At 42.8% G+C, this 21,783-nt stretch overlaps 5 protein-coding genes across 5 annotated transcripts; 2 read left to right on the plus strand and 3 right to left on the minus strand.

The window, feature by feature from the left end:
- Nucleotides 1-8,793: 8,793 nt before the first annotated feature.
- LMH87_008549 (uncharacterized protein) lies at nt 8,794-10,008 on the plus strand (the record flags this gene model as incomplete). The annotated part of the gene is made up of 1 exon (XM_056201737.1): nt 8,794-10,008. One exon carries the CDS (start codon nt 8,794-8,796, stop codon nt 10,006-10,008), a length of 1,215 nt encoding a protein of 404 aa, XP_056056369.1.
- Nucleotides 10,009-10,648: 640 nt separating this feature from the next.
- Nucleotides 10,649-14,033, minus strand: LMH87_008550 (uncharacterized protein; the record flags this gene model as incomplete). Its single annotated transcript, XM_056201738.1, has 4 exons — nt 10,649-13,349; nt 13,400-13,433; nt 13,503-13,518; nt 13,569-14,033. The coding sequence occupies 4 exons, from the start codon at nt 14,031-14,033 to the stop codon at nt 10,649-10,651; spliced, it is 3,216 nt and encodes a 1,071-aa protein (XP_056056370.1).
- Nucleotides 14,034-16,019: 1,986 nt separating this feature from the next.
- On the plus strand, nt 16,020-16,760 carry LMH87_008551 (uncharacterized protein; the record flags this gene model as incomplete). The annotated part of the gene is made up of 1 exon (XM_056201739.1): nt 16,020-16,760. The coding sequence occupies one exon, from the start codon at nt 16,020-16,022 to the stop codon at nt 16,758-16,760; it is 741 nt and encodes a 246-aa protein (XP_056056371.1).
- Nucleotides 16,761-16,879: 119 nt separating this feature from the next.
- Nucleotides 16,880-18,482, minus strand: LMH87_008552 (uncharacterized protein; the record flags this gene model as incomplete). The annotated part of the gene is made up of 2 exons (XM_056201741.1): nt 16,880-18,190; nt 18,258-18,482. The coding sequence occupies 2 exons, from the start codon at nt 18,480-18,482 to the stop codon at nt 16,880-16,882; spliced, it is 1,536 nt and encodes a 511-aa protein (XP_056056372.1).
- Nucleotides 18,483-18,926: 444 nt separating this feature from the next.
- LMH87_008553 (uncharacterized protein) lies at nt 18,927-20,901 on the minus strand (the record flags this gene model as incomplete). The annotated part of the gene is made up of 10 exons (XM_056201742.1): nt 18,927-19,083; nt 19,135-19,240; nt 19,291-19,404; nt 19,472-19,741; nt 19,811-19,872; nt 19,920-20,348; nt 20,400-20,590; nt 20,643-20,704; nt 20,765-20,792; nt 20,842-20,901. The coding sequence occupies 10 exons, from the start codon at nt 20,899-20,901 to the stop codon at nt 18,927-18,929; spliced, it is 1,479 nt and encodes a 492-aa protein (XP_056056373.1).
- Between the last annotated feature and the right edge of the window lie 882 nt (nt 20,902-21,783).

The following is a 21,783-nucleotide window of genomic DNA, read 5'->3' on the forward strand; positions in this document are numbered from 1 at the left end:
AATTTACCTTATTATACTACTTAGACCCCCCTAATCTAACTAAGAAATAACACCTATACGCCTAAAAGGAAACCTCTCTTACTTAAAGAGAAGTATAATAGCGAATTAGATTTATTCTAAGGTTAGAAAAAGGCGATTAAGTATAAACTAGAAATTAATATAGACTTTATTAGCCCTTTAAAGTCCTAGTTTATATATATTTAGAATAACTTTAGCTTAATAGCTTAATAAAAAGTTATTATATATTTTAAAAAGAGTAGCTAATATAGTAATACTAATTTATATAATTTCTTTTACTATTTAAATAGAGTATTTAATAACTTATACTAATAAGAACTTACTTTAAATAGAATTAGTTAACTATAATAAAGGGAATAAAAGTCTTTCTTTAAGTTTTATATCTATTTTAAGTAATAGTTAGCTTTAATAGGAGGTCTATTATAGGTAGATAAGATTAAGCTAGATAAACTTTATTTTATACTTTTAGATACTATAAGATATCTTACTATTAGCTAAGGGGTTTCTAAAAGTAATTATAATACTACTATATAATAGCTATAATCTCTTATAGTTAACCTAAAATCTTACTAAATTAAAGTAATATTAAAACTACCCTTAAATAGGAAAAGCTAATATTATATTAATTATAAAAAGGACTTTATTATAATAGGAATTAATATACTCTTAATATTACCCTTAGTTACTATTTAAAATACCTAAGGGAATTTAGGGTAAAAGTAAGCCTTATAGGTTTTATAAGAAGTTATAAAAGTATAATAAAAATCTAGTACCTATTTTTAATATAGATAAAATAGATATTATATTAAGAAATATAAGTTTATATAAGCCTTCCTTTTAATAGGTATTAATTAAATAAATACTAACTTAGAACCTAATAAATCTACTATAAGCTTAGAAAATAATAAACTTTAAGGAAAAGTCTCCTTTTAAGGTAACTAAAATAGTTAGTTTTAAATAATATACTAAATACTAAGTTATAAAATAAGATAGCTTAAAAGTAGGTAGAAAAAAGAATAAACACTTAACCCTTCTTAATACTAGCTATATTAGAGGCTTTTACTTTACTTAATATTCTTATAGACTTAGACTATAACTATTATAGAGCTATTTAGGAGGGTATAGCTAAGTAATTATACCTTTAACTTATACCCTTACCTATTAAATAAAATGTTTAACTAATAGTAAAGAAAGGCTTTAAGTTTATAGTTTCTTATATAGTATAAGTAAGTATTAATATTAATAGTTAGTCTTTTTTAGTACTATTTTATATTATCCCCTTATTAGCCTACTTTATTATTTTAGGCCTTTTATAGTTAAAGTACTATAACCTAGTCTTAAATATAAGTATAAACTATATATACCCCTAATTAACCCTAAATTAGTAAATATATATACTAAATAAAAGGTTAAAAGTATAAAGATACTCTTTCTTTAATAGATACTAACTTTATAAGGTATTAAAATATAAATATATAAAAACTAACTAGAAAGTTCTAATACTTATAATAAGTATCTTTAAAATTAACTCTTTACTATAAAAGTCCTTATCTTTTAGGAAATAGCTTTTAACCTAATATAAAAAATATACTAATCTATTTTTAAAAGATACTATATTAAGCTTTTTACTAAATTAGCTAGGCTTTAATTATATAATTAATATTAAAAGAAAAGCTAATAAGATATCTAAATAACTTTTATATAAGTGTCTATATTAAAAATTATATAAATAATTATTAAAGCTATATTAATAACTTATATCCTTACTTAATAAGAACTAGATCTATATAAGTTCCTTATTAGCTATAATACCTATCTTACTTATTAAAAAACCTAATAGTAAATAGAGATTTTATATAAACTATAAGGCCTTTAATATAATTATAAAAGAAAACTAATATCCTCTCTTACTTATTAAAAAGACCTTATATTTACTCTTAATAGTAAAATAGTTTATTAAGTTAGATATCTAAATAGCTTTCTATTAACTATATATAGCTTTTAAATCTAAAAAGTATATAGTATTTTATACCTACTTTAGCCTTTTTAAGTAGCTTATATATCTATTTAGGCTTATAAGTACTCCTATTAGTTTCTAATATTATATTAACTAGACTTTAAGTAAGATACTTAATAATTTTATATCTATATACTTAGATAATATAATTATCTATAACTTAGATATATTTAAAGAATATAAGGAAAAGATTAAGGTAATATTAGATAAGCTAGTAAAAGCTAGACTATTTTTAGATATTAATAAATATAAATTCTTAGTTATAAAAGTTAAGTACTTAGGGTTTATAGTAAAGGTAAGGAAATTATTTAAACTAGACTTAAAGAAAATTAAAGCTATATAATAATAAGAGGCCTCTATTAAGGTATATAAAGTATATAGCTTTTTTAGCTTTATAAACTTTTATAGGGACTTTATTCTTAACTTCTCTTTACTTACTAAACCCTTAATATATCTTACCTATAAGGGCGTTCTATTTATATAAAGAAGATAAGAAGATAACGCTTTTAAGTAACTTAAGTCTCTATTTCTATCTAATCTCTACCTTACCTTATAAGATCTTAACTAAAATATAATTATTAAAATAAATTATTTAAAAATAAGACTTAATAGTTATCTATTATAGGTAGATAATAATAGTATTCTATATTTAGTAGTATACTATTCTATTAAACTCTTATTAGCTAAATATAACTATACTATTTATAATAAGGAACTTCTTATTATAATAGTATATCTAAAAGCCTAAAAGGCTAAGTTATAAAGATAAGAAAATATATTTATAATCTTTATTAACTATAAAAACCTTAAATACTTTATTAAACTATAAGTTATTTCTAAATAGTAGATATAATAGTTAGAATTCTTATCTTTATTTTAGTACTAATTATACTATTAACTAGGCCTTTTTATAGCTTACCTTAATACTTTTAGCTACCTTAAATAGTTTAAAGATAGTTTTAATTAACTCTTAACTAAGATCTTAAAGCCTATTAATATTATAGTAATTAAATCTAATTATACTTTATCCCTTTTCTTAAATAAAAGTTTAATAACTTTATAGAAGACTAATTTAAAGGTAGATATATCTTATATAAAAAAGGTAAAAGCTATTTAGAAAAGAGTTTACTCCTTTCTATTTAAAGTAAATTATAAGGAGTAAATAATAGACTATACTATTTTAGTATATAAGACACTTTAATTCTATAACTATATATAAGTACCTAGTTAAGAGCCCTTAATAACTATACTTATTAAACACACTTATATATTTAATATAGTAGTATACTTAAAGTAGAATAGTATATTCTAGATACTAATTTATAATTATTATTAACTAGGATTATTATAAGATATAGTATATTATATTAGGAATTACTTTTATTATAGTATATATAAGTTAAAGTAACTATATTAAGGCCTTTTATAGTCTATCTTAACTATAAATTAATATTAAAAGTAAATCTTAGTTAATTTTATAATAGATCTATTAAATAAAAGACTAGAATAACTATATTTCTTTATAGATATTATAAACTACTTATTAAAATATATCTAGTTAGAAGCTATAATATTAATAAGTATTAAAATATATATAAAATAATTCCTCTATATATAATAGTATTTTTATAGTTTTTTAAACTAACTTATTAATAATTATAAATTAAATTAGGTTAGTTAGTTTTAAAGAATATTATATTATCTATTAGGTATATTATAACTCTTATTTACTACTTACTATCTTTAAATAAATAGTAATATAAAATATACTAACTAAAAAGTATAGATAGTCTTAAAAGTACTTATTTTCTACTTATAATATAACTAGTTATAATAACTTCTTATAGTATAATATACCCTTAATAATAAGGACTTAAGTGTTATAAGTTTTAGCTTAAATTTCTTTTTATATAAATATAATACTAAAATAGTCTAACTATACCTAAATAACCTATACCTATTAAATAAGATACTAGTAGGCTATATCTAATAGTTCTTATAATATATTAAGGATAGTAATAACCTAATATAGTTTACTATTACTTATATATAATAATAGTAAAAAGAAGTGTCTAACTAAAACTAGTATCTAATAGAAAAATTCTAGATTAGTAATTAGGTATAGCTATCTTTATATAATATTATAACTAACTATCTTAATAAAAAGCTTAACTAAGTCTACTCTAAATACTATATTATAACTACTTTAAGTTTATTAATAGTAATATTAGACCTACTTAAAAGCCTCTATAAGACATTTTATATTAACCTAGTTAAATAGATAGTAGTAGACCCCTTATTATCTTAAGTATAAAATAATTAGGCGTTTAAACTAATCTTAGTTAATAATAAACTAAGAGATAACTAATACTTAGAATAGGTTATTAAAGAGGTTCTTTATATTTATAACACTAAAAGTTAGGGTAAAAAAAGGGAAGTCTTAGTAAAATAGGTAGGCTTTTAGGACCTAATATAAAAGCTATTTAACGCCTTATAGAACACTTTAGTACTAACTATATTTAAAGCCTATTAGGGCGAAACTAATAGATATAATAGTATATAATAAATATACTATAATAGGCTATAATAGGTAGGTAAAATATAATAATTAGAGGATATATAGGTATAAATAGTAAGAAATAATTAATATTATAATATTTTAAAAGGGGGGCTACTTTATAGACTTATAGCTTTATTAATACTATACTTTAGCCTTTTTACTATTTAATCTAAACCTATAATAGTAAAAACTAATATAAGAAAAAATAATTATAAAAGATTCTTTAAACTTTAAGTTAGTTTATTTAGTATATATACTAATAGTAATATAAAAATTAATTACCCTAATAGGTACCCTAATTAGAAACTACTATTCTATTTTCTCCTTAAATAGGACCTTATTTAATTCTTTAAGGTACTTATTAAGGTTTATATTTTTAATATTATAGGTTTAGTTAGAATAGTAGTAATTATATAGGCAGTTAGATAAATAGTAAAAGGAATAATAGTAGTAATTAGAATAGTAATAACTAAAATGCCTATTAGAAGGTAATTAGGAATAAGACTTATAATAGTAATATAAGGAGTAGGAGTTATATAAATTATACTTATACTAACTTAGAAGGTAATAAGAGGGTGTTAATAAGAGTATAAGAGTAGTTAGGTATATAAAGGTAGCTATTAATAATATATTTATATATATATTCTCTTTATTATAATATATATTATACTTATTTTAGATATAAGTATAAAAATATAAGGTTTCCTAAAAGTATAATTAGATTAATAGTAGTTTTATAATAAGATAGACTATATTAAGATAAGAAAGAAAGAGGGTTTTTAGAAATATATACTATAAGTATTTAGATATTCTAACTAAACTAATTAAAAGTATTAATAGTACTAATAATATTAGTTTAATTAGTATAGTTTTTACCTAAAAAACTAATAAAGAGTACTACCTATAATAAGGTAGTAATAGTGCCCTTACTAATACTAAGACTAAAATAATAGAGAGTAAAAGTATCTTAAATAAAGATAGGGTAGAGTATAGTAATATTTAAGGTATTATAATATTATTAGATAAGGTATACTATAATAGGCTATAAGATAGCCTTTTTAGAGCCCTTCTCTTTTAACTTACTTATAGTAAGAGTCTTTATAGTCTTATTAGAGTTATAAATCTACTATATATTATAGATAAGGTAGTATAAAGTAAAGTTTATTATAAAAATAATAAAGGCCTATTTATAGGTTTAATATCTACTATTATAAGATATATAGGTATTTTTAGGCTCTAGCTAGTAGTTAAGTATACTATTATTAATAGCGCTTTTAAGATAGGTTAGGTAAGGTATATTAAGTTTATTATCTAAAATAAATTTATTACTATTAGAGTTACTCTCTATAATAAAGCTAGCTAGGGAATATTAGGGGTGATAATACCTAGCGTTTAGGTTATAGCTATTTCTACTAAAAAAAGAGAGAGGGGGAGGTATAGTAGTAATAGATATATTATTAAGTCTAAGATAAAGATATAGTAATATATAAAGAAAGTTATTAAGTTTAAAAGGGTATATAGTAAGATATAATAGGAATATTATTAAAGTAAAAAGGAAATAAAGTAATATAAGTATAGTACTATAAGGAAATAAAATAGTTAATAGAGAAAAAAAAGGAAAATACTATTAGGCGTTATAATAAAGACCTTATTATTATAAATATTTCCTTTAAAAAGGTATAGTCTTTTTATTATATAGTTTACCTTTTTATAATTATTTTACTTTAATTATACTTAAAGCACCTAAATAGCACTATATATTATATAATAGTTTATAATAAAGGCCTAATTAGATACTTAAAGGAGTAGGTAGGGCCTAACTATAACTATATAATTACTAACTACTACCTACTAACCCCTAACTAATAGTAATATATAGCCCTACTAGAGTTATATTTTTTTATACTATACTTAGGGAGCTTAAAAATAATATATACTAAAAAAAAAAAACGTTTTTACTACTTAGTAGGGAGGGATAGATAAGGGGGGTATATAAAGGTACTAGGCTTTAGCCTACTATTATAACTAAGATAGTATAGGTTAAGTGTTAGCTAGCTAAACTTAGGGTTAACTTTACTAAGACCTTAACTAAACTCTATACTAACTCTATATAAAACCTAGACTATTATAAAACAGGAAAGGCTTACTATCTTCCTATTTCTTCTCCTTCTTCTCTTTAAGAGAGTTAATAATAATTATAACGCCTATTTATAGACACCCTAGGGCTAGTCTATAATAGTAATTCTCTTCTATAATAACCCTAGTACTAGGCTATTCTCTTAGAGACCTATTATAAGCCTAGTCTTATTTATATTATATTAGTTACTTAAAAGTATCTTATTAATAACACTAATTATTAAAAGCTTAAAAAAACTCTATATAATATAAGTTAAGGTGTTATTAGCCCTTTTAAAATTAAGTCTTTTACCTTTTAAGGTCTTAATTTCTAGGTTTCTTTTAATAAAGCCCTATATCTAGTTCTTACTAACTAGTTCTATATTACTATTAACTCTAGCTAACTCACCTACTATCTACTAGATCTACTTATAGGTTAGCGGGTTGCTTAAAGTGTCCTAAATTAATATCTAGCCTCTTAAATCTACTTCTTATATTAATAGAAGCTTTTATATGCCCTTAAAGGCCTCTTTATATAATATTCTGCCCTTTAATTATTCTTATATTATTAACTATAGTACCTCTTACTACTATATAGTAATATAGAGTTTTATACCGCTAATTACGTCCTAAATAGCATTTTAAAGGGCCTATTTAGTATATTTAAGAGGTATTATTATATATATAAAATTTAATATTAAGATAATTATAATTATACGAGAAAACACGGTTCTAGTAATATAGGTTTAGTGTTAAAGTGGGTGGAATGATAGCGCCGAGATGTGGGTAGGGCTAAGAAGTGGGTGGCCGACGTTAGTTACTAGAAATTATAAGCACACAAAAACGCCATTCCTAGCCGTTACTTTTCTATAGCTACGACTCACCTCTATGAAATATTATATACGCAGTATAGTAAACCTCCTATTAATAAGTATATCCTATAAGTATTCTAATACTTAAGCTAGTAGCCTAATAGTATAATAAGATCTTTATTACTTATTAACTATAATAAGTTAACTTATAATACTACTTAAATATACTACCTTATAGTCTAAAGCCTAACTTACTCTTTAAATAATAAACCTACTATAACTTAATAAATAAGCTATTATTATATATAGATAAACTATAGAGATACCTATCTCAGAGTAGTTAGCGCGTCTATAAATTAGTACACTAAACCCCTAAAAGTCGAACTTAGGATAGCAACATGTAAACGTTCCCTATAATGTCAGCCACAAAGTGCAATAGTTCCTGGCTTGCACATTGCCATGGCCATTTCCATGCAGAGAAATGGAGCTCAACAAACTCATGTTAGTCACTGCCAAGAATATAGCAGAGGCGATACCCCGGTGCCCGCTTGCCGTTGTGCCGTGCTATGGTGCCTGGCCGAACCGACTCATCGGCCGAAAATGAAGTAACGTTAGTCGCCGCTTTTACGCTCAGTGCCTTTAGCCTACAACGGTAATTCGTCACGCGAGGGGCGTAGCCGTTGTCGAATAGGCAGTCATATCGCATGTACTTGCCCTATACTACAGAGGCTACTAACAACGACTTGCATCTGTGACGGCGAAATCCGCATCTCAGTTCGATGCTGTCGCCATTCACTCACAGCGCTGTTGATTCCACCCAGTGGCTGAAGCTGAACTGCATTCAATGTCATGGACACCGTCAACTCCTCGCTTAGATAACTTTTGCTCGCTTTTCCCATCTTGATAAAATTCTAATAGAGAATTGAGAGCCCATTATCTAGAATCTCCTGTGACTTATCGAATAAAGAATAAAAGCTTCAGATGAGCACCCTGCATGTACTAGGTAGATCAATCACAACTTCCGCAGTCTGTGGCGCCTCCAATCGGATTGCCTCCAGTCACCTGATGTCTCGGGTGCCTGCTTCACACGCCAGAGGAGGGGTAGCATTAATTCACCGCGGCTTCCATGGCAAGTGAAGAACAAGTCAAGAAAGGGAAATTCACAAGTCACATATGATGATCCAACCTTGAATCTTCTTATACGTTGTTATCCAGATCTTGCGTACAAGATCTTCATCCATCCATCCATCATCATAACTCATGTCGACGCGATGTTTTCCTGCGACGTTTGCAGCTTTTTCTTTGAGACAAAACAAGCCGCAAAGCAGCACAAAAAGGCAACAAAGCACTGCGTCTGTCCGCACTGCGACAAACCGCTAGCCTCCTCTCACGGCCTCCAAGCTCACATTGATGCCGTTCACCAGTACGAGTGCCCGCAGTGTCCGGCCGTTTTGGCTGAAAAGAGACTCTTGACAAACCACCAAAAGTCCCAAGGACACTGCTACTGCGGCGATTGCAACAAGACGTTCGGTACTGTCCACGGATTCAATGCTCACTTGCAGAGTTCACGACACTCGACCGAGTTCCGCTGCTGCGACTGCGACCGCGAGTTCAACAGCACCAGCGCTTTGGAACAGCACCTTCGTGACAAGGTCCATCGGCGTCCATCTGCCTCGACGAGACTCAAATCTAGCAGCGATAACACCAACGACATTGGTGCGGCTTCAGGTCTGCAGTGCACAAAGTGTGCGCGTGAATTTGCGTCCGAGCACGCATTGTCGCAGCACCTAGCCTCACTCGCTCATCGGCCACTCGGCGAGTTTGCCTGCTTCGCAGGTTCGTCATGCGCAGCAAAGTTTACCGGTCCCTCGGCCGTACTTCACCATCTCGAAAGCGGTGCGTGCCCATCGGGCATGGATCGTGACCAGATGCGCGCTCTGATCATGAAACACGACGTCGACAGGCTCGTCACGCGGCTGCCGGCGATCGATGACAACGTCCCCATCACGGCCAGCTCAGACGAGGATTCCCTTCTCGTACGCAAGTTATCAAACCTCTCTATAAGCCCTGCAGCGGGTAGCTGCTTGACTCCCGCAAGCAGCACTCCAACAAGTGGCTGCTTCACCCCCGCTAGCGATAGCCTCTCAGACTGGACCGCGCTCATCGCCCGGTCGTCGACTCATCGCTGCCCCTTCTGCCAACCCGAGCGTCGCCCGTTCCGAGATGCAGCAGCTCTGCGACAGCACATTGGGTCAGCAGCTCACAGCGAGCCGTTCATCTACTGCCCCAGCTCAGTATCCGGCGGCAAGCATGGACTCACAACGGCCATGCGGACGTTCAACACCGTGGCTGGGCTGGCGCAGCACCTGGAGAGCGGCGCGTGTGTAGGTGACGTGGACAGTTTCTGGGAGGCAGTAAAGTACCTGGAGACGCGCTTCCAGGAGATGGGCATGCAGCTCAGGCTGGTTCAAGATGGCAAGGTGTAGCAACATCAGACCTTGAAGGCATTTTTCCGAGGCTGATTTAGATGGGACTTGGAGAGCGCGAGATTTTGCTAATTGGACGGTGGAGAAGGCATTGTATTTCACATGGATTGTCACAGAGAAGCGCTCTACACATGCGGCAAAGCTGTCAGAATGCAGGATGAATATTACGGAGCAACACATTAGCGAGCTACATAGTCAGACGCAATACAGTACGAAATAAATGGACAAGACTACCCTCGTTCAACTATGAAATTCCATTTAATTCAAAGGATGACGTATTTTGGAGTTGTGTATAGCAAAAGATCAGTACATCATCGACAAGTAAGCCCATGCGTGGCACAGTAGGAAAACCACGAGGGTGGCTTGCTGAAGCTCCCGTCTATATTTCGCAACGGGTCACTTTTTCGATCCTCATGGTCGATATAGTTTGGTTTTCACGGCAATCTTCGCCAGTTCAGAGCCAACCAGCCACTTTCGTAGAGTCAGAGAATTCGCAGATGAAGGCACCACAATTTTAAAATGTTTGTGTTAATTTAATCTAATAATTTCATGTACAGCTGCATCCATTTACAGACTCCTAAAATGTCATCCTAGCGCCAATATGTATACAAAGAATTCCGACATGACTTCTCCCTCTCGGTTATGCCTGCTGTTCGCGCTGGCGCTTCACAATGTAGTAGGTAATAAGGCTCTTCGGATCATCCTGAATTCCACTGAGAGCGTCCCAAAACTTGGCCTCGCCGACGCGCGCGTGCAGCGCCACGCAGAACTTGACCGCGTCCATGCGTACGCCCGAGTCGGTCGACTCTAGACAGTGGCCAGCCAGGCCTGTGAGCTGTCCCAACTCACTCGACGTGGGCTGGAACTCGCCGCGCTTGTCGAGCATCTCCTTGAGGACGTGCAGACCCATGCTGAGGCTGCGGCAGCCCTCGGTCGTAGCATCGGTTATATCCTGCAGCTGACGCGTCAAGACCACCACAATCTCGGAGCCATCACCAATACCGACGAGCTCGTCTGCAAGAAGCTCCAAGCCACTGACAACGTGGGCTCGCGAATCGTATGCGCTGCGCGTCTGCAGCAGAGCCTCGAGACCTTTGGAGACGTGAGGCTGAAAGTTTTCCCTCTCCTTCTTAAGCAACAACTTGATGGTAGCAAGAATCTGCGCCTTGATATCTTGGCCCTTATCTGAAGGCAGACTCGTCAGAGGGTTCTCGAGATACTTGAACAAGCCGAGCAATAGAGCCTCAAACTTGTCATCAGTAAACATGGTCCTGCTGTCCCGAATGAGCGACTGCAGCTTGCGAAATCCGTGCACTTCAAGGGACATGGCCTTGATTTTGGCGATGCCGCTATCCAGAAGACGAGAGTTTTGGCGCATCTTTTCGGGCGACTCTGGTTCCATCGGAGTCGAGCTCAGTTCGGCAGCTTTTTGAAGCTTGGCTGCATCCTCGTTGACAGGCTTGTCCTCGAGTACAGGAGCTGACACTTCAGGCTTTGGTGTGCTTTGTGTTTCAGCATCAGGGTCTTCATACACTTTCAACGACTCAGCATGCTGCTGAGGTTCAGCATGGCGAGCAATATGGGCAACCGCTGATGTTGGTGAGGCAGGGACGTCCGCATTGACAAGGTCGTCATTATCGACGACAATGGTCGAAGCAGAATCGAGACTCGGCATGCTAGGTACAACAAGGCTGATATCCTCGTGTGCCTTTGTGGGCGAATAACGCACTGGACTCGGTTTACCAGGGCTGTGACGCGCGGGGCTCGATCCCAGCATGTCCTCATCTGGCATTCTGGGCTTTCCGGGACTGATGCGAGGAGACACGACTCTCGGTTTGGCTCCAGCTCTGGAGGTAGGTGACGGAATGCTAGATTCACTATCGTGGGAAACATGGCCAGGTCGAGTTCGAGGAATGGGCTTCTTAGGCGTGGAGTCCTTGGCGATTCTTGGTGTCTGGTGTCTGGATTTAAGAGAGTCGGGACTACTGATCTCCAAGCCAGGCTGGTCGCGAATAGAGTAGGGGCCAGCAGTGGCAGGTCTGGCGACTTCCGGGCGTCTCCTGGACGGCCTCATAGGTGCGACTGACATGCCGCCAGCATTCACAGAAATGGTCGATTCTGGTCTTGGACGGGCTGCGGACTTTGGAGGCGCAGCAGCGTGTATGGGCTGTGGGTGGTTTGCCGATGCGTTCGATGTTGTGCGCACTGGCGATAGCTGGGCCATTGCCGAGCCGGGGCGAGGCGGCAGCTTCTGAGCAGCCATGGCCCGCTTCTGGGCCAGCATAGCTTCGCGTATATTAGGTCTGCTTGCCGTCTTTCCAGTTCTAGAAAGACTGCTGCCAGGTCTAGGGGCCTCAGTCTTCTTAGGAGAATTGGGGTTGCTTGGATCCTTGTTGAGCAGCTTCTGGGCGGTGGCATCTAAGTCTTCCATAACGGCGTCTGCTCTGGCGGGCCAAACAGCCCAGAAAGCCCAGTATGTAGGTCTCATCTTCTCTCGAACTCCGGGGTTGGCATCAGCAAGGCCTTTTTTCAAACACTTTTCGATGAGATCAACTCCGCCAGTGTGTTCAATATGATGCCTGTTGCCCGACGTCTTCTTGATGAGTGTTCTGAGCCAGCCAGCAGTATAAAGGCGAGGCTGAACATTTTTGTCTTGGCAAGCGTTCCATATATGCTGCATAATGCGAGGTGTGTAAGAAATGCGACTGATGATGGTGTCGACTGTCGAACTTGTCATTTGCGAGGTAATCTTTTTCGTAGAAGCAGTCATCTTGAGCAGAGTCTGCATGAGCAGCTCGACCATAGGTTCCATGGCAGGGCCAAGAGTGAGAGCAATATCCTCAATCAGAGCGCAGGCTTCCTTGGACAGACTGGTTCGCAGCGAAGTCAGAGACTTGATGATACCATCGAGTATGCCGCGGAGACTATTGAGGAACGTGTCGTGAAAGTCGGAAGGAGCGTTGCCGGCATTCAGTCTACGGAGGGTCGTCATGCCTTGCTCTCGCTTTTGCCAATTCTGCTCTGTTTCGCGGCCTTCGTACTGCCAGGCCATGCCCTTGAACACTTCGTCGAGTTCGCGGTTGGTGTTGACGTATTGTGGCTCGACCGGGTCCGTTTGAGACTCTGGTACAGCTGGCGTGATAGGACGCTCGCTCGACATGGACGATACGCTGACGGCAAGATGCGGTCGGCTGGCGGGGGCCGGGGCAGGTGCAGAAGGTGTTTCGGAGCGTCCGCCGCTCGGGGCTAGCTCTTTAATGATAGCTTGCTCGATGGCAGGCCTGACTTTGAAGGTTTTGAGCTGTCGCTTGAGATCGGACTTGGCAGTATTGGGCGCATTGCTACGATAGAATTAGTGTTGAGTTTTGTAAAGCGCAGGCATGCAACATACCGGAACAGCTCTATCACAGTGTGTTTGGCTGCATCTCGGACCATGCCGTCAGCGTCCTCGAGCAGCTCCATAAGCAGTGGCACATAGCCTCGGAATTGCAAACCGTGGTCTTGGTGCATCTGATCGCGTGGTTAGTGGGAACAAACCGGTCTGAAGGCGGTTGTCGTACCTGGAGAAGCCAATGCAGGGCGGCTTCTTTAGCGCGGGGGTTCTTGCCCGACATGGCCGTGGTGCGAACCATGCGCTCAACTTCACCAGGGTTGACCGCGTAGATGGTGACAAGAGCTTGCGAGGCCAGGGTGCGGTATTTGTCTTTCTGGTCGCCAAGCTTGTCGATAACTACAGGCAGGGTGCGCACAGCTTCCTTTCCAATGTGTTTGGGCTCCTGGCGCGAGAGACGAGTCAAAAGGTGGCCCAGAGCAGTGAAGCCGGCGTTGACAAGAACGGCATGCTGAGCGGTAGAGGCAGTGCGCAGAGCCTCGAAAAGCTGCGCGATGCAGGTCTCGGGGACGTTGTGCTGCTTGATCGCGGATTTGGCGTTGGTCACAGCATTGACCTTGTGATCGAGGGCGGCATTGCTGCGCAGGAGGTCGAGCAAGTCGGTGACCTGCTTGTCTGTGAGGCGTTCAGCCATGGTGCGCGGGCTAGAAGCGGACTGTCCGCGATGCCAGCTGCGGTTGCGTTTGTTGATGTGTGGTGGCAGCCTTGTGCTCAGCTGGCTAGCTCTGTGCGGCGCAACGACTGCGCCCAAACGGTTAGTGACAGAACGCGAATAAATGCAACGGCAGCTAAGCAGAAATGCCTTCTCGCAGTCTGCGAAACGAAACCAGCAGCTGGTAGGGCCCAGAAGCGGGACAAGACATGCGGCCATCAGGGGGAGATTAGGTGCTCACCAAAAAGAAGGAGGGGTCAACTCCCTCGGCCGGTATCAAGGGTGCCTGGGAGAACAGGGTGGTACACACGATGCCACTGCGCGGGCCGCAGGTTCGCTACGTGTCTTGGGCTAAATGTCAGGGACTCAGGCAAGGAAATTGAAGTTTTGAATAGAATGACTCTGTCATTGGAAAGCGAGCAGAATGTTGGGAGCCGAAGTGAATGGCAAAGCCAGGCGGGTGTTGTTGCTGGCAGAAGTGAAGGTGGGCAGCTGGGCAGTGGGAGCATGGCCAGGCCAGTATTTACCACCTACGCTATGGGGAACGGCTTGGTGGTTTGTCCAGCGGTCGGACAGCGTGTAACTACCTGACGCGACTTGCGCGTCGGCCAAGGAGGGGTAGCAACCAGCGCCCCGGGTGGTGTGGACAGGTACCCAGCAGGTACCGCTGTCCACCGATCCGACAAGGCAGGGACAAACGGCACAACCAACGTGTGGCGTTTGTTGCCCCTCGTCGCCATGCCAATGCCCGCCTTTGTGTACTTACCCTGTAGACCGCAGCAACGAACACTAACAATTTTTGCGCTGCACAATTTTTTTTCCAGACAAACATGTAACGAGGAGAGAAAAAAGTGAAGTAAATATCAAATGATGGATTTATCAGTGCGCTTCTCAGCCATGAAGTTTACCGCGGTGTTTACGCCAAGACACCGTTGAAGCGATGTTCCACCATGTCAACCATGTCTCATTCCTCGAACATCGTTTATGATGAATGGTTTAACGCCACGCCAGCCTGCGACCAAAAAAAAAAGTCCCTTCCAACAATGGCTTTGTTCCGATTTCGATTATCTATCTAGCAGCTGGCCTTCCTTGACAGCAGAGCTGTCCATGTAAGTGGGAGGCGAAATGTGCCAGGCACCCACGTAACGAGACGCTGCTCTTGCGTGATACGTGAATGCTTGCCACAACCGAGCTGTTTGGAATAGTGAATTGAGTTGTAACAAGGCGCGGCAAGCCAAACATCGAGCGAGCAAAGCGCGGCCGGTTGACGAGGCAAAAGAAATCCGAAGAGCAGTTGCAGCGGTTAATTCAGATATCTAAAGTTATGGCTACAACATGCTGCAATAAACGACAACGGCACCTTAATTTCATTGATTATTATGCTAAAGCTTGAGAGAAGCGTCCTACATTTGCATACAATAACTTTTCTGTAGATAGAACGATTGTGTGCGTCATTTCCCTTTTATTTAAGCTCGTGAGAGTCACAAGAAGCGATGCCGAAAGATGACCGAGTGTGTCGGAAACCGAAAAAAGGAGCCATGCCAGATCACAATGTACGGTATTCCTGTTTGGGAAAAAAAAAACTTGCAGGCCATTTACTCTGGTATGGAAAAGCGCGATTATGAAGGGTTCTGTCCTGTACGGTGCACATCTTCCGTAGCCTCAGCGTCAGCTCTGGCCCCTCCATGTCTGCGAACTATGCTTTGGCCACCAACTCTCACCACAATACTTCCCTCGCAAAGCAAAATCGCGCTCGATGAAAAATATCCAGATTCTGAAAATCAGAAAGTCACAACTTGTATACGTACACACTCTAGGCTACCTAACCTCCCGTCCTGCCATCTAGCGTCTCACCCCACCTTTTAGCATTGCCAGACGCCCTCGCAACAAGACCCCTCAACTTTATCACCACCAACAGTGCCGGACGCTCGCAATACCTTGTCCAACTCCCAGCTGCTTCTACCCATCATGAGCGCACTGCCCACTTCCTCCGCGATTCCCGAGCACCTGCGGCAGCCGGCCACGCCCGCACCGGCCACGCCCGCGCACAAGGGCGACTTCCGGCTGCCCACGCTGCGCCTCGAGGTCCGCGATCTCCAGAACAAGGGCGTGCTGCGCGCCCTGGCGGCCATCAACTTTGGCGAGTGCGTGCGCGCCTGCGCCCACAATGTCCTGCGCCACCTGTACCAGCATCCGTCGCGCGCGCCCTGCCCGCTGCCGACGACGCGCTCCGTCACCTTTATCCTGCGCGACATGGACGGCGTGGCCTACACCACCGGCAGCGACCTCGACAACGACCACAAGGAGATTCACTTTTCCACGCGGCACATTGACAACCAGAGCCCCGAGCGCATCACCGACGAGCTCTACGGCGTCATCACGCACGAGCTCGTCCACTGCTTCCAGTACGACGGCCACCGCACCTGCAAGGGCGGCTTGATCGAGGGCGTCGCCGACTGGGTGCGCCTGCGCTGCGGCCACGTGCCCCCGCACTGGAAGCCCCGCGCCGAGGGCTGCAGCTGGGATGCCGGCTACGAGACGACGGGCTACTTTCTGGAGTACCTAGAGAGGCAGTGCGGCGAGGGCACCGTGCGCCGCCTCAATGCCAAGCTGCATTCGGAGAGGTACGAGGAGGACAAGTTCTGGCCGGACCTGTTTGGCTCTACCATTGGGGAGCTGTGGGAGACGTACGCTGCTTCGCTAAACTAGAATTGAGCTTTCTGCATCACGACGTGAAAATGACATGGCATAGACTGGGGAGTGGCGTTTAGCGGCGGCATATAGAATCGAATGTTTTATATTGGTGACTACCATGTACAGTCGCGTATCTACGGTGCATACTCACCGTCTATCTTTCCCCAATTCTCCAAGAATCCTTTATAAAACAATGCCCCCAGACCAGGATCCAGCGCACCCGTTGTCGCCCGCACCGAGTGCATGCTCAGCTGCACAATGCCCGCGTCCGTCGCCCGACACCCCATCATGCTGGACAGCACAGGTCCGATGCTGCCACCGGCACGCACATCGTTGCGCGCCTGGTACGGCTGCACCGTGGCGCCAATCAGCTCCGCGACGCGCATGAGCACCGCGGCCGAGACGGCGTCGGTGCTGAAGCCGCCGTTGGGATCGTGCTTGATGGCGAGGCCCGTGTTGAGCGTCGGCACGTGGCCCTCCATGTACTTGTCCAGGAAGTTTGGGTGGCCCGCGTGCGAGACGTCGCTGGCAATCAAAAACGACCGCGCGTACGTCTGCCCCAGGATCCCCGGCCCGTACGACGGCGGCGGCGTCTTGGCGGACCGGGCGAGCGCTTCCACCATGCGCTCGACCGTCGTCGGGAGGAACGTGCTGCCGTGGCCCTGGCGCAGCTTGCCCCCGATCTCTTCGTCGTCAAACAGGCTGACGAGCTGGACGTGGCCGTCGTCATCGCCGTCGTGCCGCGCCGTCAGCAGGCCCATCACGGCCGCCCACGAGCACAGCTTGTCGTCGAGGCGGCCCGCGGTGATGAGCTCCTTGCGCATGCCAAAGACCTGCGCGGGCTGAAAGTCAAACAGCTCCAGGTCCCAGTTTGCAATCTGCGTGTACGAGATGCCGAGCTCGCCGGCCACGAGCTGCACCAGCTCTGCTGGCTGGCCGTGCACAAAGTCGCCGGGCCGGCCCAGCGGCCGCCGCTCCGCCGCCGAGTACGCGCCGGCGAGGCCGATAATGGGCGCCATCCGCGTCTCCTGGTTGCCGTCGCCGAAGAAGGCCGGGTTAGACAGGTGCGCGGCCACGGTGGCGACCTTGGCGACCGGCCACCCGAGCTTGACGAGCCGCGTGGTCGTCTTGCCGCCGCCCGTGTCCGGGTCGCGCACTACGACGCGCCCGGCGATGCCTAGGTCGCGGTCCCACCACGTCGGGTTGAGACCCGAGGCATACGGCGCGACGCCCAGCTGGATGCAGCCGGCCTCGTTGACGGGCTTGGCGCCCACGGGCTTGAGCTTGGCCGTGTTGGCGTCAATGTGGCCGGCAATCATGGCCACGCCGTTGCCCGGCTTGTAGGCGCGGCCGACGGAAAAGGCAATGAGGGCGCTGCCGTTGCGAGACGTGAAGTACTTGCCGCCGGGATGGATCTTGTCGGCCCAGGATTCCCGCGAGGGCAGCTAGCGCGGCCAAGTCAGTCAGTTACTCTTCTGTCAATGGCTCGCGTGAGCAATGGGTCAGGCGCACCTCGTGGAAGTCGGCATCGCGGAGCTTGGTCTTGCAGTAGTCTACGACATGGAATGGGGTAGGGTTCTGTGTCATAAAGTCACAAAAGGGTTGTGTGAACTGCTCCGGGGTGTATTCCTGAGGCTGCCGCGCGGCCGTCGTTGGCGTGGCCGGCTGTCGGGAAACGGATGATGACCCGACCGTGGCGTAAGAGCCGGTCGGTGACGATGGCTCACGACCAGTCATTCTGCTCATTGCGAAGCTTGTTCCATGCCCTTTTCAGAGGTTTCAAGCTTCTACAACAGCGAGCGGGATGTAAAGTCGAATGAGGAATGCCCGGGTTTGCGGGGTTGTTGAGGAATGATAAACGTCCCCCGTTCCGCTTTTGGTGGCCAAATAGTTCGTTATCGTGGAAGCGCCACGCCAGCCTGGTGTGCCGGGCCACTTGGTTTTGCGCCGTCGGCAACCGCACCTTCCTTTTAGAGGAATTCATGGCTTGAAGAACGCCTCTGCTTATCAAATTGCGACTTGAAAAATATTTTTAGCAGCTGGACTGCCTTCTTCACATCCGACCATAACGCTCAGTTTGACAGGTGCCAGTTCACCGATAGACAATAGCAGGTACTAACTAATCTCGGTAATACGGCGAAATTAAGGTTCTATATTGTATATAGCTTGTGAGCTCTCTATCTACCTAATTTCGTGGTGATGAGTTGAGGTGGTGTTTTGCTCTAGATCATCAGCTTTGGCCTGGAGCCCAGAGCCGCCAGTCTTGGTGTTGTCTGCATCAATGACTTCGTCGCCGAATGCAGCCGCAATTTCTTCCAGCGTTTGCTGGCGTGTTTCCCTATTGCATATATTAATGAAAAACAATGGATCATTAGTAAGGGTGGCTCACGGAAAGAAAAAGTATGCAATGACGAGGAAAAAGGTCGTGCAGCACACAAAGACGTAGTAATAATTTTCCTTGATCTTCGCAAATGCCGTGGGACCAGCCTCGGTGACTATTTGGTATTAGGGGGTTGCAACCATTAATACAAAATCGGATGCATACCGGCAACATTGACGATGAAATGAGACGCCGAGGCAATGCCCATTATTTTGCTGCGCAGGGCAATGGGGAGGACCTCTGCACCATAGAGCCATGTGGTGCTGTTGAGCATGCCATCTGCAGAAATGGGCAAGCACGTCAGTTTTAAAAGGACCCCCGAAAAATCCGAAAACTTTTGACTTACAATAGATGAGTGCAAACAAGTATATTCCCAGGATTGTGAAGCCTTTGCCGACCTTGTTGTCCGTGTTCTGAAACACGTGCTGCATGACGGCGGCGTAAATCTCGACGAGAATGACACCAGAAAGACCGGCGAGAATCATCTTTCGGCGGCCCCACTGATCGGTCAAGTACCTGGTCGTGATTGAATTGGAGATGAAAGTGACGGTGCCGTACACACCGGCCAGGGCGAGGATGGTGGAGGGGCTCATTCCGAGGCCCTTGTATAGAATCGCTTTAGGGGTCAGCAAAAGAGGGGAAAAATAAAAGAGACGCAACGTAAGGAGGCCGTCGATCAACTTACTCTGGTAGTACTGGATCACATTCACACCGGTTAGAGAAGTCATAGTTTGAACCGCGATTGATCTGTTAAGCGTCAGTACTCATCGACTGTCACCTCCGAGAGCACTTACACGAGGGCACGACGACGGAAGAGCCTAAAGATTTCCTTGAACGAGGTCACTTCACGCTCCATTTCGAACCGAATCTGCATCATCATGGCATTAAACTCTTCTTCTGCCTCATTCAGGACAAGTTCACGCCGAATCTTGCCAAACTCGCGCCGCGCGTCCTCGGTGCGGCCCTGGCGAATCAGCTGTCGCGGCGAATTGGGCATAAACGTCGCCAGTCCCGCAAACATGAGCACGCCCCATGGCATCTGCAAGCCGAGCGGGAGCCGCCACTGGCGCTGCCCGTAGGTCATGAAGGAGCAGCCGTAGCCGACCCAGTTGGACACCATGGTGCCAAAGGAGATGCCGCAGCCCGAGATGCCGCCAATCATGCCGCGCTGGTGCGGCGGCGATATCTCGCTGAGGTAGATGGGGACCGTCGACACCATGCCGCTGATCAAGTCAGGAGATGGGATATGTGAGGTATCTGTGGGGGCAGCTTACCCGACGGCGAAGCCGGCCAGCACGCGACCGGCGAGGAACATGCCAATGTTGACGGCGCCGGTTTGGATGGCGGTGCCAATGGTGACGACGACGCACATCATCTGCATGAAGCGGATGCGACCCATGCGATCGGCCACTGCAGTCTGCGTAAGGGCACCGACTGCTTCACCGGCAATGTACACTGCGACGACCTGTTGAAATTAGTCAGTGCTTGACAGTGACGGAGGGAGGGGGAGCGCATACGGCGCCGGTGAGACCGGCAGAGGGGTGGTTCATGTAGTCGACCCAGCTCTGGTGAGCAATTGCTGCGCATTTTTTTAGTATCAAGTTCATGATTAGAGAGTCTGGATAGCTGCTCGGCGTACTAGTTGTGGCAATTCCGGTATCAAAGCCCTGGAGTGGTTAATGCGGGGGGGTGTTTGGAAGACGAGAACTAACATACGAAGAGAAAAGTGCCGATTGCCGCGAACAATGCGACACCAAAAGTATAGGCGCTCCCCATGATCTATTCCTTTCAAGTATTTCGGGGAGTATGACTTTTCTACAATGAAGTTGGCCCCAAGTTGGGAGGTGAAACTGGGAGAGGGCGCGGGGGATGGTGTAAGTGGCTAGTAAACATGTACTTATGGCAGTCTCGTCCAGTATGATAGGGCACTACGAAAAGAGCAGCATGACCGCTTTTCAGCGGCTCTCAACTACCGACTGCATGGCAATGACATCGGATTGTTGTCCGCGAGTGACAAGCTATTGTCGGATGAGCTAGCAGCGAGCTGGAGCGGGGGAAACGTGGGGGTGGAGAATATGTATGTTGGGGTAATGGCAGGGTGGCAGGCAAGTGATTGACAAGCGAGGAGGGCACTCGGTAGAAGCAGTAACTTGGTATTTTTCTGTTTATCCTAGTCTCCCATTCGGCTTCTTTTTTAAAACATTCTTTTGTGACAACGAAAAGCCACTAGTGTTCAAACCTTGGGCAGGGCTGACAGAAAGCAGCCTTATTTCTGTCAGGCAACAGGCAAACAGTTGACTACTGCAACTACCGACTGACTGAAGGAGGGTTGGGGGGACTTGGCTATGTACAGCCGAGCAACTGGGGCTATGTCAGCCAGTTTCAGCAACGCGTCGTTCAATACCTGCAGAGTGTGGTAGACTGAGCGTGGGGTCTGCTTCCGTGTTTCCGGGTATTGGACCGATTTCAGTACGGAATTTCTGTGCTCTCAAGCTAAGTGGAAAATCCAAGCCAGTTGGTCTATTCTATGATGTTGAGGCACTTTGTAGTGTAAGCCACGTGTCTCACAGCGGACGGCGTCATATGCTACCAATCCAGTCAACCATAAGACGCGTTGAAAAAACTTTAATTCAATTTTGTTTAGGTTTGTTTTTAGTG

The sequence above is a fragment of the Akanthomyces muscarius genome (genome assembly GCF_028009165.1).
Source record: "Akanthomyces muscarius strain Ve6 chromosome Unknown contig_18, whole genome shotgun sequence".
In the NCBI taxonomy this organism is placed as follows: domain Eukaryota; kingdom Fungi; phylum Ascomycota; class Sordariomycetes; order Hypocreales; family Cordycipitaceae; genus Akanthomyces; species Akanthomyces muscarius.